The 16,858-nt window shown below is 38.5% G+C and overlaps 1 protein-coding gene across 5 annotated transcripts in view; it reads left to right on the top strand.

The window, feature by feature from the left end:
* ADGRG6 (adhesion G protein-coupled receptor G6) overlaps nt 1–16,858 on the top strand; it is a 137,646-nt gene that overhangs the window by 97,172 nt on the left and 23,616 nt on the right. For all 5 annotated transcript variants that reach the window (XM_032339354.1, XM_032339355.1, XM_032339356.1 and 2 more), the window contains 9 exons: nt 953–1,017; nt 1,692–1,902; nt 2,929–3,100; nt 4,466–4,606; nt 6,959–7,078; nt 8,756–8,801; nt 10,160–10,266; nt 14,188–14,315; nt 15,711–15,979. In XM_032339354.1, coding sequence (XP_032195245.1) covers nt 953–1,017; nt 1,692–1,902; nt 2,929–3,100; nt 4,466–4,606; nt 6,959–7,078; nt 8,756–8,801; nt 10,160–10,266; nt 14,188–14,315; nt 15,711–15,979 — 1,259 coding nt within the window. The remainder of the gene's footprint in view (nt 1–952; nt 1,018–1,691; nt 1,903–2,928; nt 3,101–4,465; nt 4,607–6,958; nt 7,079–8,755; nt 8,802–10,159; nt 10,267–14,187; nt 14,316–15,710; nt 15,980–16,858) is intronic.

The following is a 16,858-nucleotide window of genomic DNA, read 5'->3' as shown; positions in this document are numbered from 1 at the left end:
AATCACACACTTCATGGAGGGTAAAGAGGCAGGTAGGTTACCCAGAGAAGCCTTTTGACCCCAAGCACCATGATGATTTAAGACTTCTCCAAAGAAAGATGGGGAAATCTGGAAACCATAGGGTGATTCTAGAGCAAAGCATGTGGATGAACAGCACTAACCCACAGCTTTGGAATATGCATCTGAAATTCCAGAACTTTTAAACAGTTGGAAATGGTTATTGTTGGAGTGAAAAGAGGCAGAAAAAGAGGGAATAAATTCAGGGTTCAGGTTGGGCTGCTAATGCAGGCTGTCGGGGAATAGATTGTTCTGAAGAGTTTAACAAAAACCCCAGACCCAGGTTGACCGCAGAGGATTCACTGACTACTAAGACCAGCCCTTCACCCTCCGCCTCACGCCCCAGTTAGAGTTTTCTCACAGGGACAGAAGGGGTCAGCAATGGAAACTGGCCCAACTTTGCACATTCTGCTGTTTGACATGTGGTAGGAAGGAAGGAAGGAAAGAGCTTTAGAGAGTTACTGACCCTAGCTTGAAACAAGGCTCTCCCTCTTCCTGGCTGTGAGACTTCAGAATGTTCTTTGATTTCTCTGTCCTTTCCCTCCCCTAAAGTGTGGATTGTAACCCGATTTACTGAGTCTTGTGAAATCAAAATCAGACTTTATCAAAGTTCTTAAAGAGGTGTTTGACCCATGTTACTGAGTATGCCATTACCCTTAGTAACCAGAATATCCTAGCTTAGGACACACAATAGTGTTTCCAGGGTGCATGACACCTGATTATTTTTTCTAATAAGATTCTTAGTGGGAGTTTTATTTCCATGTATTACAATTTTATTTTCAAATGAAATTTACCTAGGTACCAAAGGCAAATTCTCAAACTTATTATTAACTAATTTTATCATTTAAACTGTCATTTATGCCAAATATTTGAAATATCTTGTTTTGTTCCACAGTTATCTTAAGCCTGACAACAATTCTGTAGCCTACTGGGGGCCTCCTGATCTCTCCAATTGTTCAAGTGAGCAATTTTTCTTCAGTTCTCACAGGCAAAATGAAATGACTTCATACATCATAGTTTTCATCCTCTTCAGATGTATTCTCCTGCTAAATGATAATCATTGTAATAGCAAAAACTAAGCAAATGATTATTTCACTTAAAGTAGAAAATTCTGTTTTTCCAGATTCCAACTTTTTGTCCTGTTTTTTCTGTTGGAGATTAAAAATAGTCAATTTTAGAGAACATGTAATATATAAATTGATACTTGTGTCAGTGTTTTTCAGTTGTGTATTATTTTCTTTAAATATTTTATTTATTATTCATTTGAGGAAGAAAGTGAGCATGAAACCTTGGTTGGGGGTGGAGGGGAAAAGGTAGAGGGAAGCAGGCTCCCCATTTTGCAGGGAGCCCACTGATGGTAGATCCCAGGACCCTGAGACCTTGACCCGAGCCTAAGACAGACCCTTAACCAACTGAGCCACCCAGGCACCCCGAGTTGTGTATTATTTTTAGGCAGGAGATATACATTTATATTTTATGATTCTGGGGATATTTCTCCTAGGACTCTGTATGAATATTGGTCCCTCCAAAGTGGGGACTATGAAGTGAAAATATCATAGTATATTTTGGATTCCTGAAATGTTCAAAATCTTGTGTGTGTGTGTGTGTGTGTTTTTTTCCTGTATTTTTTTTAGAGGAAGCAAATGAAGTGGCCAACGAAATTTTAAATTTAACCAGTGATGGGCAGATCTTAAGCTCAGCCAATATTACCAGAATCGTAGAACAGGTCAAAAGGATTGTGAATAAAGAAGAAAACATTGATATAATGCTTGGTTCAACTTTAATGAATATATTTTCCAATATCTTAACCAGTCCAGACAGTGACTTGCTTGAGTCTTCTTCTGAGTAAGTATTTTTTTTTTCTTCTGGAGAGTAAAATTTATTGGATACATGTTATGTAATTTCTCAGTTATCTGACTGCTTGGTGTCCAGCTTTCATCATTTAAATCTCCAGAAGATCCATGGACATTTCCCAAGATCATTCACAAAATGGATTTCAAAGTTCTCTATTTTCTCTCTTGAGAAATATAATTTACAAAATGATTAGGATTGTCCATCTGGCAAGATATATAAATAGCTCCAGAAAAACATAATCAGTATGTCATTTCTCATCTGAAAAAAATGTTAACTGGAATTAATTCACAAGATAAGCTATTATATATATTAGCAAAGGACACTTTTCTTGCAAAGGAGACACTTAGCAAACATTCCGCTCACATCTTTTATGCATAACGTCGTCGATGTAAATTCTGTCCTACGGACTGTGACATGGAAATGCCATAGCTGTGATCATTGTACTTCAGGAATGAAAATGCTCAGGGCATGTGAAATGTATCATTTTTACACAATTAGTATGCATCCACTTATTTCAATTAATGTGTTAATATTTCTTCTTTCCTTCCTTTCACCCAAATTTTATCAATGAAAATCTTGTATCTTTTAAAATATATTTTTGACTTTCTTTATCTACATAATAATTATAAACTTTTTTATAGTGTCTTAGAGTCCAAAAAAATGCTTTTACCTCATTATTTTCCTTTGATTCTCACTCAGTTATGAAATAGAAAAGGTATTTTTATATATGAGGAAAGAAAAAGGCTAAGAAGTGAAAAACAATATTTGTTTAGGGTGATATAATGGTTGGTATTCCTTAAAGGATAATATTTCTCTTGAGGATGTATTCATCCGTATGATTCTGTATTTTTATTGATGTTGTTATGGTTTGGAGTAATTTTGTTGGTATTCATGCTGTTAAGATCAGAAAATTTAAAGGCAGTTTTACTTGGTCTGTATTTTGTCCCTGCTGCAAATCGCATGTGTACAACTACATAAATAACGTGTTGCTTAACAGTGGTACTGTCATTTCTTTAGAGCTTTAAAAACAATTGACGAATTGGCCTTCAAGATAGACCTAAGTAGCACATCCCATGTGAATATTACAACTCGGAATTTGGCCCTTGGAGTATCATCCCTGTCCCCAGAGACAAATGAAATTTCAAATTTTAGCATCGGTCTTCCAAGCAATAATGAGTCCTATTTCCAGGTAATGAGCTAGTGCTTTCTTTAATTTTAATTAATTAGACAAAGGAAAACTACCTGATCACTTGCCAGTTTCTGCTTCAGCATCTTGGTTGGTGGGGTAGCAGGCAAGTAATTCAGGTACTGGCTGAGGTTAATAGTAGCAGTAGCCACAGGCATGTGGACACTGAGAGGAGGTATCCTTTTAGTACCTGCGTGATGGGGTGGTCAGCTTACCTTCTGCAAGAGGTGACAGTGGAACTGAGTGTTCAACCATGAGTGGGAAACCCCTATTGAGGTTGGTGGGCAGGGATCTGCTCAGTTAGAAGAAAGGGCTTTATTCAGGGTCCGGTTGGGAAGAACTGCCATGTATTCAACGCTACCAATTATTGTCAAACTGCGTACTACCACCTGGTGTGCTTGTCAGAACAGAGTGCGGGCTCCCATCCCCAGAGCTTCTAAGTTAGTCGATCCTGGGTGGATCTCCAAGGTTTGCACTTGGAACAAGTTTCCACGCATTGCAGATTGGGCTAGTCTTTGAACAGAGCTCTGTTGAGAACCAGTGGCGTGGAGCCTGGGAGGGGGTAGGCAGTAATGAGACTGGATGGGTTAACGGAGAGCTTCTCTGCCCTGTGAACGTGACTGTTCAGCAGATAACTTTCAAGTTCCCACGTGTGTCCTTGTTAGCCGTGTGGGTAAATGAAATGATCGGAACATCGTCCTTGAGATGGGAGAGCCCTCAGTGGCGCTTCTCCACTGTGGAGATAAACCAAGATGCAATGTTTAAAAACTGGAGGAAAGGAAGAATGTTTTTCGCCTCAGAGTAGCGGCTCTTTTGGATATTTCTGTTTCACATTTAAGAGTGAAAAGTTGGTCAGCCTCAGTCTCATTCTGAATCCATTTGTGGAAAGACACATTTTGTCCTGATCTGCGGGTTCTGGGGAAATGATATTGAAGATTATTCATACAACTTCTGCTGCTTCCTCTGTGCAGAGATACTCAGTCTCAGCAACCAGACGAATCAACTCCAATCTTGTGGGTTTTTTTTTTTTTCCTTTTTTGTAGTTAGCTTTCACTAGGTGTTTTGAGAAAAGTTCGAAGTCTATTAAGTGTAAATCTCACTCATATTTGAAGATGTTAACTGATTTGTGGATCGCTCTACTTGCCTTGAAATCAGTGCATCTTCTCTGTTTTTCCACATTTGCAAAACTCAGAGAAGATCCAGGCTTTTGTCTGTAGGGATTCAGTCAGGAGGGCAGTGACTCCAGTGAAGGTAAAGGGAAACCCCAGCCCTAGCTAAGTAGCCCTTCTCCTGCCTCGCTCAGTACATGGAGTAGTTATCATTGTAATTTGTCATTACTCAACCTGTGAATCTCTCTTTGTGTGGCAGATGGATTTTGAGAGTGGACAAATAGACCCATTGGCTTCTGTAATTTTGCCTCCCAACTTACTTGAGAATTTAAGTCAAGAAGATTCTGTATTAGTTAAAAGAGCACAGTTTACTTTCTTCAATAAAACTGGACTTTTCCAGGTAAGGTTCATTAAATCATTTTTCAGTTGCAAGTTGAGTTTCTTTGTTCAGAAGGAAAATATGAAAGTTTGGATTCCTTGAAAATATATCAAGAGATATAGAGAAATTAACCTACTCTCTCTTCAAAAATGAAAAATTTTAACATAATTAGTTAAACATTTTATTTCAGATGATTATATCCTTATTACAGGAAGTGTTCATTTAGGTTTTTTAAATAAATCAAATATAGATTAAGACTGGCATGGTACAATTAGGAATGGAATTTGTGGAGAAAGAATTATTTATTATTCCTTTTGTTAAATATTTTATGCTCTCCAACAATTTAGACCTTCAGAGTCAAAGAAACTGTATGCCAAAGGAAAGGTTTGGTTTTTGTTTCTGTTTTTTTAAAATTCAGCAGGAAGGACTGTTTACATAATGAGCAGCATTCTTGGCTTTAATCAGTTTTCCCATTAATATTTCAAAAGACCTTTGGCCCTCACACCCTAGAGTTGGGTGGCATTGTGCTGAGCACATACTGTCATTATTATTGGCATTATTTCTAGATACTAGAAAGTCCACTGCCAGCAAACACTGGTGGCCTCTCATTGTCTGTAACAGTGCAACCCTATTTAGAGTAGTTTCACTGAACTCTTTTTAAAAAATAAAAGTTGTCTATTAAATTAAAGATACCAGCATATATTAAACAATGTCATCTGTGTAAGAGAAAATAGGCAAGTCTCAAGGCCAATAGCATTGCTTCCAACTGTCACGTACAGAAGCATGGCAATATAAGTTGCAGAGAAGAAATACCATGAAATCATTTACAATAATTCTAAAATTTTAACATTTTTTCAGCCAGTGTTTTAGAAACAAGCTATATAAAATTTTGGGTAAATTAGAATGCGATTACTAATTATTCTGAAGGCTTTAATAGTTAGGAACAAATAAACTGCTCCTGTAAAAATTATTTGAGGCTTACAATGCCACCTTGAAAAACAAAACAATGCAGTATGTGTCACAAAAATGTGATGGGTGGTGAAGGAGGCTCTGTTCAAAGAGGTTGAGTCCAGAGGGAAGGGTTTGGGAGAAAGGTTAGAACTGTCCGAATCTGTCATTGTTTCATTTTGAGTCTGTCTTCTGCATGCTGCCTTTCCCTTCTCCCTTGGCACCTCCCAATCAACATATTATTAGGAAACATGTATTTGGTTTTTAAAGAAAATTTATAGCAGAGTCAGAAGATTTTAAGGGTTCTCTGGTACTCTCTTAACATAGTGAACAAGAGATGAATATTTTTTAAAGAAAAGACTAGTTATCCTCAAGCCATTACCAACTTTATGGAGCATGATCACACGTAAGTAACAAAAAACCATACTCTGAATGCTGAGATTTATTTGGCATGTAAGAAGCCCTGTAATTGTTCCCAGACAACTGATTTATAAGCTGCAATAGAGAAATGCAGGAGGTTTGACAAGAAAAACACGAGGGATGAGGGAGTGAGAGAAGGTCTTGCTGACAGATATGCTGTTGGCCCCAGTCATTTTGCAATATGGATTCACTGATTTGATTTCTTCACAACCTCATCTCTGAAGGGGAAGATCCAGAGGGTGGCAAGTGTACAGTGAAGGAAGGTAGAAATTCTGGATGAGGGTATCTAGATGGTACAGTTGGTTAAATGTTTGACTCTTGGTTTTGGCTCAGGTCATGACCTCATGGTCATGATCTCAGACCTGAGATTAAGCCCCTCCTCCTCAGCATGGAGTCTGAATAAGACGCCCTGCTTCTCACTCTGCCCCCACACCCATGTTCGTTCTCTCTCTCTCTCTTGTTCTCAAATAAACCTTTAAAAGAAAAAAAGAAAATCTGGTTGGGAACTTCATCTAGTAGAATTACATTTCTCTGTAAGTTACTAAACACGTCAGGTCATTGTTAGCAAGGATTTGAATGATGAATTTTTTTTTAGTTTATTTTTCTCTCCGTATTTCTTTTATACTTCTCTAAGAGCAAACGACTTCATCTGTTTTTTAGGGCAGGGAAATGATCTAATTGTTTCGTGGCTTTTATGAGTACATGATTTCTGGGTTCACATTGTTTCTGATGTTAACTGGCTGACATCAGTCACAGCAATCACGAGTGAGGTTTTATGAACATTGCCTTATACCATCAGCTCATAATCTTCCCTCAATGTATTTATTATAATAAGGGAAATAGCAAAGCTCTTTCAGGAAAGCCAGCAATTTGATCTTATAAACAGGATGTTCTATAATTGAAAATCTTAAAAGCAAAAAGTGCTGACAGTTTGCGTGTTTGGGAGTACAAAATCAAATACAAGTGTACTTCTGACTAGTAATACACTTTTTTTTTCTTTCAAAGGATGTAGAAACCAAGAAATATACCTTAGTGAGTTATGTGATGGCATGCAGTATTGGAAACATGACTATCCAGAGTCTGAAGGATCCTGTTCAAATTAAAATCAAACATATGAGAAACCAGGTAAGAAAATGCCACAAAGGACAATGGAACAGAGGCAGATGACTTCAGAGAAGTGTGGGGTCTTTCTTCTTCTTCTTCTTCTTCCTCCTCCTCCCCCCCCCTCCTCCTCCTCCTCCTCTTCTTCTTCTTCTCTACATGTTAAGAATTTTATTCTGGCACTTTTTGGAGGAGGGCAAATTTCCAAAAAGGGGAGAACAGGTAAGCAGGTGGTGCCGTAATGTCACGGTAAATATTGGCAAGTCGGGGGATTCGTCCCTTCTAGGATTCAGCCTTCAGAAGAATGAGAGTGAAGAAGAGGACCCCACTTTTTCAGGAAGGACACATTAATTTGAGAAATTAGAGGCAGTTGCAGTTGCACAATCCTGCCATTAAAAGGCTTGGATTGTTTTTTTAAAGTCAGAAATTACTGCTACTGGGAAAGCAGAAGGGAAACAGGGCAGGGTTGACTCATTTTTTGAGAGGTTAGCAGTTATCTAGAATCTTGGCAAATGTTGCTTTTTGTGTTGCTTCAATGCCCTTGCTATCGTCTGTCTATTTGATAAAATTATATGGGGGTCCTTTGGTCTCAGGTAAGGCCAGGCACAGGCTCTCCCCTCTTTTCAAGAGGGCCCACTCGTGGGTCTCCCATTTATTAGGAAAGCAGGAAGGCAGGCAGGAAGGAAACTGGCTGATAAGGACCGAGGCTTGGAAGTTAGGTCATCTAAGCACTAGCCTGGCTTTGTCATCGAGCCCTCTGAGACGTCCTTGTTCTACCCTCTGGCTTCCTTTGTTTCAGCTCCTTCATCCATAAAGAATTTTTTTATTGTGGTAAAATGTACATTACATAATATTTACTATTTTAACCATTTTTAAGTGTACCATTCTGTGACCTTTTAGTGCCTTCCCATTTTTCTGTGCCCATAGAGCCATTCATCCCCGGGACTTCCTCATGTTCTCCAACCAAAACTGTGGGCTGTTATATAGTAGCACCCCATTTCCCCTCCCCTGGGCCCCTATGACCACCATTTTACTCTCCCTTTCTGTGAACTTAACCACTCTAGGCACCTCTTATAATTGAAATCGTATAGTATTTTTCCTTTTGTGACTAGCTTATTTCATTTAACCATCTTTTTCCAGGTTCATTCAGGTTATGGCATGTACCAGAATTTCCTTTTTTTTTAAGGCTGGATAATATTCCATATGTGTGTGTATGTGTGTGTGTGTGTGTCTTCTACATTTTTTAATCCATTTATTATACTTTGATTGTTTCCACCTTTTGGTTCTTGGGAGTAACGTTGCTGTGAACAGGGATGTTTAAAATATCTATTTGAATCCTTATTTTCAATTCTGGGCACATACTTAGATGTAAAGGAGAATTTTGAAGGTAAACCGAGGTTACAGTGTAAAGAGCTTTGATAAATGCTGAGGACAGCATTTTATGGTGGGACATACATAGTCACCTTTAGATAAATGGGAAGCATGATTCCTCACGAGGTTATGGTTGATTTCCACTTGGAGTCTTTGTGAGAGGAGATCCTTCTGGACTGCCTGCCATTCCTAGGTCTTATCAGCATGACTAATACTGGTCTCTTTCTTTGAGAAAACCTTAGCATTCTGACTCTTTTCCCATATTCAGATCTTAAGATCTTTCACTTATTTTAAACACAATTTCGCATGTTTATTCTTATGTTAATATAGGCAGTGCTTCATCCCATCTGTGCCTTCTGGGATCTGAACAAAAACGGTAAGTTTTAAAATATTGGCTGTCTTAAGAACAACTGAATTTTAAACATTGTTAGACACCCCCGTTTCCTTTCATTCCACCCCAGCCAGAATGAGTCACAGTGTAAGTGTGATAACTGAACTGCAGAGTTTAGTTTAGGTAGCTTGGGAAGTGAACCACATTTCTGCAACTTTTTACTCATTGCAAGAAGAAATAAGTAAACTTGACTTTTTTTTTTTTAACCAAACAATCTCTTTGATTTCAGTTATTTTGAAAATACAGTATGCATTTTGATTGCCACTTTTAGATGAACATCGATATATGTTTGATCTCATTCTTTTAAGGATGCCTCTGGGATTATTAATATGCATGAGGCACACAATTTAGAATCTAGCTACCAGACTTCAGATTATGTGGAAAACATGCTAAAGGACTATAAATAAGAAATGGTTATAATACATGTATGTTGCTTGAAAGAAATGAACTGCCTCCAAAATGGCATTAGACAATTAAGAGAAAAAGGCACAATTAAGGGAGAAGTCACTAGGTATGAGGTATGGGGATCTCTTCATACAAGCTATGAAACTTCCCTCCTCTGCCCCCTAAGGGTCACCTTCCCTCAGGGATACCCGGTGGGATTATCCTGGCTAAATCTAAACCAGGACCAGTACTACTGCTTCTTGGTAGAAATGGAGTCTGAAGGTGTCCCAGCCTCTGTTTTTGATAAGCCTTATCAGAACTGGAAAGTTGTGGTGTTTGGTTTCTAGTTGCACAGTTTTGAGAAATTGGATTTGCTGGAAAATAATTAAAATGGTATTACCTTGCAGACTTAAAATACTCTTCAAATATATAAATTGCTCATATTCCACATCCTACCATAAAAGTCAAATAAGATGTACTAAGGGCATTTATAAGAGGTTTCCACTGTGCATGATTGCTGTGTACATAATAATAAGAACGCTGACCTCTGTTTGTTCTTATGTCTTTACAAAAATAAAGGCTGACCCAAGGCAAAAAATGTGTTGATCTTCAGGCTTCATTAGTATGTAACATATTAGAAAGAGGGATACTCTTTTCATGGAAGTTTATTTTGTAATACATTAAGAGTTAAACTAAAATCAAACTTTTGCAGGATCTTCAGTAGAACACAGTTGAAAATCACTGACTAGATAATGTCTTGCTGCCAGCACTAACAATCTATGATTCCAGGAATCTAAATTATTCCGAGTATTGGCAGCTTTAAGAATTGTATCTGTTTGACTGATAAACTGCAAGGCAGAAAAGACTGAGGCATATTTTCCTAAAGAAGATATCATCCATTATAGAAAAGGAACTGGCCTGCTGTTATTTTCACACTGTTTGTGGACTTCCTCTTGCAGAAGGTTCTGGATTTTGGAATACTTCAGGATGTGTGACACAGAGAAATTCAGATGAGAGCGAGACCGTCTGCTTATGTAACCACCTCACACACTTTGGAGTTCTGATGGTAGGGGAGGAATTTCTAAACTCATTTTGAAATGGTATAATTTGGGAAGGCATACTTCTTTTTGTAAGTCAGCCTTTTTAGATTACGTGTTTTGGGAAATTATTTCCTGATAATTGTCATCTGTATTTTGAATCCTGGTAGTTAGCAGAGATCACATATTTAAAATATGTAACAATAATTATAAAAAGGAATTCTTTTTTCCTGTAGTATTAACAGCAATTATAAATAGTCCTGGAAATAAGAGGATCACCATGAGACTCTTGAATTAAGAGAGACACAGAGTTGGGGAGGCAGAGAGGAAAGGGGGAGGGAGAGAGAAAAAAGTTAAAGAGGAAGACAGTGTTGGGTTTTACTCACACGGAGGGGAACTGTGAAAATTTTGATAAAATATTGTTCTTGTATTATCTCTCGTTGGACTGAATGTGACTTTATAGAAGGTACTGTGCTAGGTGATCCAGCTGTCACCCCAAATGATGCAGGTCCCCCCAACCCCTGGTGAACACAGCCTGTTGGGACAGATTAGGGACTAAGACACCATGAAGTCCTCAGGACTGTAAGAGAAGAGGGGGGTGTGACATGCCTGTTACCACTAAACCTTCATATTATTCTTTCTTTCCTTCCTTCTTTCCCATGGCCCTATTTTTGTCTCATTAGCCAGCCTGTCCACAGTTTTAAACAAAAATTAGATCACATCAACATTTTTTTTTCATCTCGCCAAATTTTTGAGAGCCACCGTCCATGTAATAACTTTCTTGGATTCCCCGATAGACTTATTCCTCTGTCTTATATTTCATACATGTGTGTCTTTGAGGATACATTTCAGATGTGTTCTATATCCTTCCACTTGTAACAGAGCTCTTGTTTCTGGTAGTTGGTTTAGTTCCCAAGGATCAAACCACATTTGCTTTTTAAAATGTTGATGGCATTTGTGTATGCTGAGACAGTAAAGCTTTTTGAATTTGAATCACAAACGTCATGGTTATGTTTCTCCTCTCCCTTAGATCTTACTCCCATTTCCCGTAGGACTGGGCAGGTGCAGTAGGGACTGTGGGATGTGGCATTAGGCTCATGAACCCACTTGCCAATGTAAATGGTCGATGTCATACGGCCATCCTGAAAGTGATCTTCCTGACACTCTACTGCATAAATGCTCTGAGGGATAAAGCAAGTCATTGAAAAAGGCAGGAATTATAGCAAATAACTTTTTAACTTTCCCAAAATAGAAGTATTTTTCTCTACTGCTAGAGCATGAAAATGAACAATTAAACTATAGCATGTTTTCTCTAAGTAAAACAAACACACTCTTGGTTTTGTTTTGTTTTAAGATTTTATTTTTTTTATTTTAGAGAGAGATACAGGTAGAGAGAGTACGAGCTGGAGAAGGGGCAGAGGGAGAGGGGGAGAGAGAGAATCTCAAGCAGACTCCACACTGAGTCCAGAGCCCGATACGGGTCTTGATCTCAAGAACCTGAGATAATGACCTAAGCAGAAAGCAAGAGTCAGACATTCACCAGCTGAGCAACCCATATGCCCCAAACCCACTCAGTTTTAACTTCCACTTTCTCCTTTCTCAAAAGCGACAGTAGACATTCTTGTAGAAAACACTGATTTGCAACATTATTCACTCAGGTATATAAGCTCTAGCTTAATTCATTTATCTCTTTGAATTGTGTACATGTGCACACATGTATGTGTGTGCACGTGTGTGTTTGAGCACGATTGTGTATGTTGTAGGTCTAAGGTTAGATAAATAGGTAACCAGTAATACAGTTCAGTATACAGCAGTGATTTATGTGTCACCAAAGTTGGTTTCCTGTTACTTTGGTTAGTTTCTTCACATATGGTTTGAATTTTATTATGAATTTGTAATTGTGTATTTTTCTGTTGTCATTTGATAAAATAATTAGTTTTACATATATGTAAGTATATGCATTTTTTAGTACTGTTCTTTGCACCTTGGCTGCTCTTACAAGTTTATAAACTGCTGGGAGACAAACTTTCCAAGAATTTATCCTTCCTGGCGATGAGCCCATGTCCCCTCAGCTTTTCCAGACCACCAGGACTTTGCTAAGAAACTTTCTTGATTTATAAACTCTTTATTCATTTATATAAGATATTCTCAGAGTCTACATTGCCCTGTAACACACTGACCATAGGGGAGGTTAAAAAATATACCCCAGACCTATAATTATTTCTTTTAATCTACAAATATGCAAAGGTTTTAATGTCCTCTATTAACATTCTCTTATAGTAAAACTGAATTTAATGCTTTTAACATTAGTACATTTTCATGTTGGCTAGTTCAGAGGAATAAATATTTTCATATTCTTCATTCTCTAAAAGTACAAACAACATGAGAGTTGTGTATGAATGTGTAATAGTAAACAACATTATTTAATTTACACTTTAAGTTGTGGTTTTAATTGTGGCTTGCAAGTTCACCACCTCACCTAGATGGGAAGCCACAAGTTTTTCAAGAGGTAAGAACAAGTCACCTGGAGATTCCTCAAGACCATTTCTCTGCTCCATGAAATCCTGGAGTAACCAAAATGTTGGTCAGGGTAACCTATCCGTGAGTCCACTGGCACTGACTTGAACCCCATCTCATGTGCCAGGGCAGTCCCAGGTTCTTCCAGTGTTTGGAGGGATTTCTGGGAGAAGAAGGTAGGCTATGTCCCTTCTGACCTAGAGCCCTGTGTCTGCTGAATTTGATCACTGTGCATTTTTGGGAGCCACAGAAGTGGTTACCTGTTTCTTACTGCCTTACCCAAACCTTAGACTGATTCTCCTGTCATCATTTCACAGACACAAACCCACATGCAGACACCACCTACCGGAGGCTTTGTTTGTGAGTAACAAGTTTTATTGGCATGCTCGTGAAAATTAAAGAGAATTAAGACATAAAATGAAAATCTTATAAAGCAGAATTTATTTTTTCATCATTTAAGACCTAAAAAAATTTTTTTAAGACCTAAAATTTTAAACCAGATATCCCCTTTAGAATATGGCCTTTCTCCAAGAAGTCTCCATTTTTGAACATCTGCGTATAACAGAGATGTCTTCTCTTCTCCAGCCAAGATTAGTGGATGGTCTTAACTCAAGATTTATCCCTAACCCAATTCCCTATTTAAGGAAGAAAAGAAAGATTTCCCTCCCAGACCCAGACTTTACAAGTTTGCCTCTGCATAGTGAAATTAATACTTCATGTTAATATGCTAAGAAGTGTTTACTTCTTTCCATTCCACAAATCATAACACTTAATGGTGTTATAATAATCATAATCATAATGGTGCCTTCTCAGGTCAACAGGGATTTAAAAAAAAAAAAGTCTCTGTAATCTAAAAATCTATAACGGTTTCTCACTTATAAAAAAATAAATAAAGACCATTCAACCCAATACATGCCAAGCTTTGAAATGACCACAGTTAAGGTCCTCAGCACTACACTCAGAGGCACCAGTCTCTGGCTGTCCACTGGCTGAGCCCCGCACTACTGGAAAGCCAGCACTTGCCTGAGGGCTCCCATTGGCCATAGTGGCCTCTATTTGTACTTGTGTCCTTAGCCCTGTGAATGTTAGCATTGGGCTTGATCATGTATTATGCAAGGCAGGGACTTCCCCAATTTCTGGTGAGGGACCAACCCAGTGGTTTTGCTCTTCAGGCTATTCTGGTGGGCAAAGAGTTTGGATTACCAGGTAATGAGAGAAAACAACATGCAACCCTCTCAGTAATGCTACACTTTGGCTTATGGAATTATCAGCAAGAGTACAATAACATGGAAACTTCCATATTGATTTGCAGTGTTGCTTTTAGCCCCTTAGATTGTGCTAAAATTGTAAGTGCTAGCAATGAACTTTCTAATAAAACACTATTCCTGTGAAAAGAGAGATTCTTAACAGCTGCTTCCCATGTTTTTATGTAGGACCTTCAAAGAACTGCCTCTCAGATAGATGCAAGAAACACCAAAGTTCTCACCTTCATCACCTATATTGGGTGTGGGTTATCTGCTATATTTTCAGCAGCCACTCTCCTGACATATGTTGCATTTGAGTAAGTATTTTTTATCTGTCAAAAGCCAGTGCTAACTGCCCCAAAACGTGAATAAGGAAATTGCCTTTGCTTTAAAAAAATACCTGTACACTTTCTGAATCATGGAGAGTGGTTCAACTTTAATGTTCAGGTTTCTCATAACATAGATCATGCAACATAAATTTTCTCACTATAGAATCTTAATGTATAATTATTGTATGTCCATGGATAAAATGCATTTAATAGATGATTAACATATAAATAAATCAAATAATACATTATGTTAATTTAAAACAAAATTAGTCCTGAAACAAGAACCCTTTTTCGGTAAAGATTTTTTATTTATTCATTTATTTATTCATTATTTATTTATTCAGAGAGACAGAGAGAGAGAGAGAGAGCGCTTGTCCCAGAGCATGAACAGGGGGCAGGGGAAGAGTGTCAGAGGGAAAGAGAGAAGCAGACTCCCTTCCAAGCAGTGACCCTAGGGGTAGGGCTCCATCCCAGGATGCCAGATCATGACCTGAAGCAGAGTTCACCGACTGAGCCACCCAGGTACCCCAACAAGAACTTTTTTTTTTTAATGGATCCTTACCTCATTAAAAATCAAGGAAATTTCAGAGAATTTTAGGGAAATTTTTTTAACAAAAATCTCATTTTTATAACTAAGATGTTTTCTAGATTAAAAAAAAAATCCATTGAAACTAATTGGAAATTTGGTAAACAATTGGAAACAGTTTTGAAATAAAATTGATATTAAAAAAAACTTTAGGAGAAGAATCAATGAAACAAGATGGGATTGGGAAGGAGACAAACCATAAGTGACTCTTAATCTTACAAAAGAAACTGAGGGTTGCTGGGGGGAGGGGGGTTGGGAGAAGGGGGGGGTGGGGTTATGGACATTGGGGAGGGTATGTGCTTTGGTGAGTGCTGTGAAGTGTGTAAACCTGGTGATTCACAGACCTGTATCCCTGGGGATAAAAATACATGTTTATAAAAAAATAAAAAATTAAAAAAAAAAAACTTTAGGGACACCTGGGTGGCTCAGTCATTTAAGTATCTGCCTCCTGCTTGGATCGTGATCCCAGGGTCCTGGGGTTAAGCTCTGAGTCTGGCTCTGTGCTCAGCTGGGAGTCTGCTTCTCCCTCTCCCTCTGCCCCTCTCCCTGCTTACGCACTTGTTCTTCTCTCTCTCTCTCAAATAAATAAAATGTTTAATTTTTAAAAAAAACTTAGTAATTTGTCAAATACTCGTAAATATTCTTAAATACTCCTAATTAGATACAAATCTCCTCCTAATGGTGCCATCACAAAGATGGCTCCATTGCGGGGATCTGTAGAAGATAGGAATTTACCACCTGTGCTTAAAATACTAATTTACGGTATTCCTTCTCCTCTTCATTTTTCCTTTTTCCAGAAAGTTGCGAAGGGACTATCCCTCCAAAATCCTGATGAACTTGAGTACAGCCCTGTTGTTCTTGAACCTCCTTTTCCTCTTGGATGGCTGGATCGCCTCATTTCATGTGGATGGCCTTTGCACGGCCGTTGCAGCCCTGCTCCATTTCTTCCTTCTTGCAACCTTTACCTGGATGGGGCTGGAAGCAATTCACATGTACATTGCCCTGGTTAAAGTATTTAATACTTACATTCGCAGATACATACTGAAATTCTGCATCGCTGGCTGGGGTAAGCCTCATAAAAGTTTTGGCTTTGTGTTCACTGTCAGGGAAATTGCCCGTCTCTCACAGGAAAGTCCTAAGTCGAAAGATTAGTGCTGCTAAAAGAAACTTCAAAATTGTGAATGATGCAGGTATGATGTACACATCCCAAGGCAGGGGCTTCCTCAGAATGGTATTTTTAAAAACTATTCAGCCGTTCTTACTAAATTCAGGAGTAAAGGAAAAAGCCCTAGCCTCCTGAGTCACCACAAACTTATTTCCTGTGACCAGAGCCAGCCCACCCAAGTCTGGAGAAGCAGCTGGCGGACAGTGGTGCATTTCCATTATGTTTCAAAATATAAAAGCAGCTTAGATTCCTTGCTGTCCTCACCCCCGAACACATGCGCATGTCTTGGATCCAGCAAGAGAGTGTTATTTTTGTGTGTGCAACCAGAATACTGACAAAATTCTTGCCTTGTACTTCTTAACATGATTCCTTAGCCAGACATGGATGGTAGCCTTAGACTGTTTGGAATCTTCTAAATGGGCTTCTTCTCTATCTGGGTTCATAATGGAGCAAACATTTAGAGCTTGCTCTTTTCTTTTTTTCTTGGGAGGGTGGTGGGCAGAGATAGCAATACAGATGTATGGGACATTTCCAAGGCGTTGGGCACTAAAAGCATCTTTCAGGGAATTAGGGTGGTGTGGGCTTCCCCAGTGAAATATTCATGAAAATACTTTATTGATTCTCTGGAGAGGAAAGAGGAGACTGTAAAAACTTTACAGCCCATGGTTTCTTCCCCACTGTTTCTAAGGAGTTTTCTTTACATAGAAAGGGACAAAATAAACTGCAGTTCCTTTACTGCCCAAACTCTGGCAGAGTGGCAGCTGTCATCGACGAAGGACA

The sequence above is a fragment of the Mustela erminea genome, chromosome 4, assembly GCF_009829155.1.
Source record: "Mustela erminea isolate mMusErm1 chromosome 4, mMusErm1.Pri, whole genome shotgun sequence".
Taxonomy (NCBI): Eukaryota; Metazoa; Chordata; class Mammalia; order Carnivora; family Mustelidae; genus Mustela; species Mustela erminea.
Note: the sequence above shows the minus strand (reverse complement) of the source record. Positions and strands in the feature narration are given on the sequence as shown.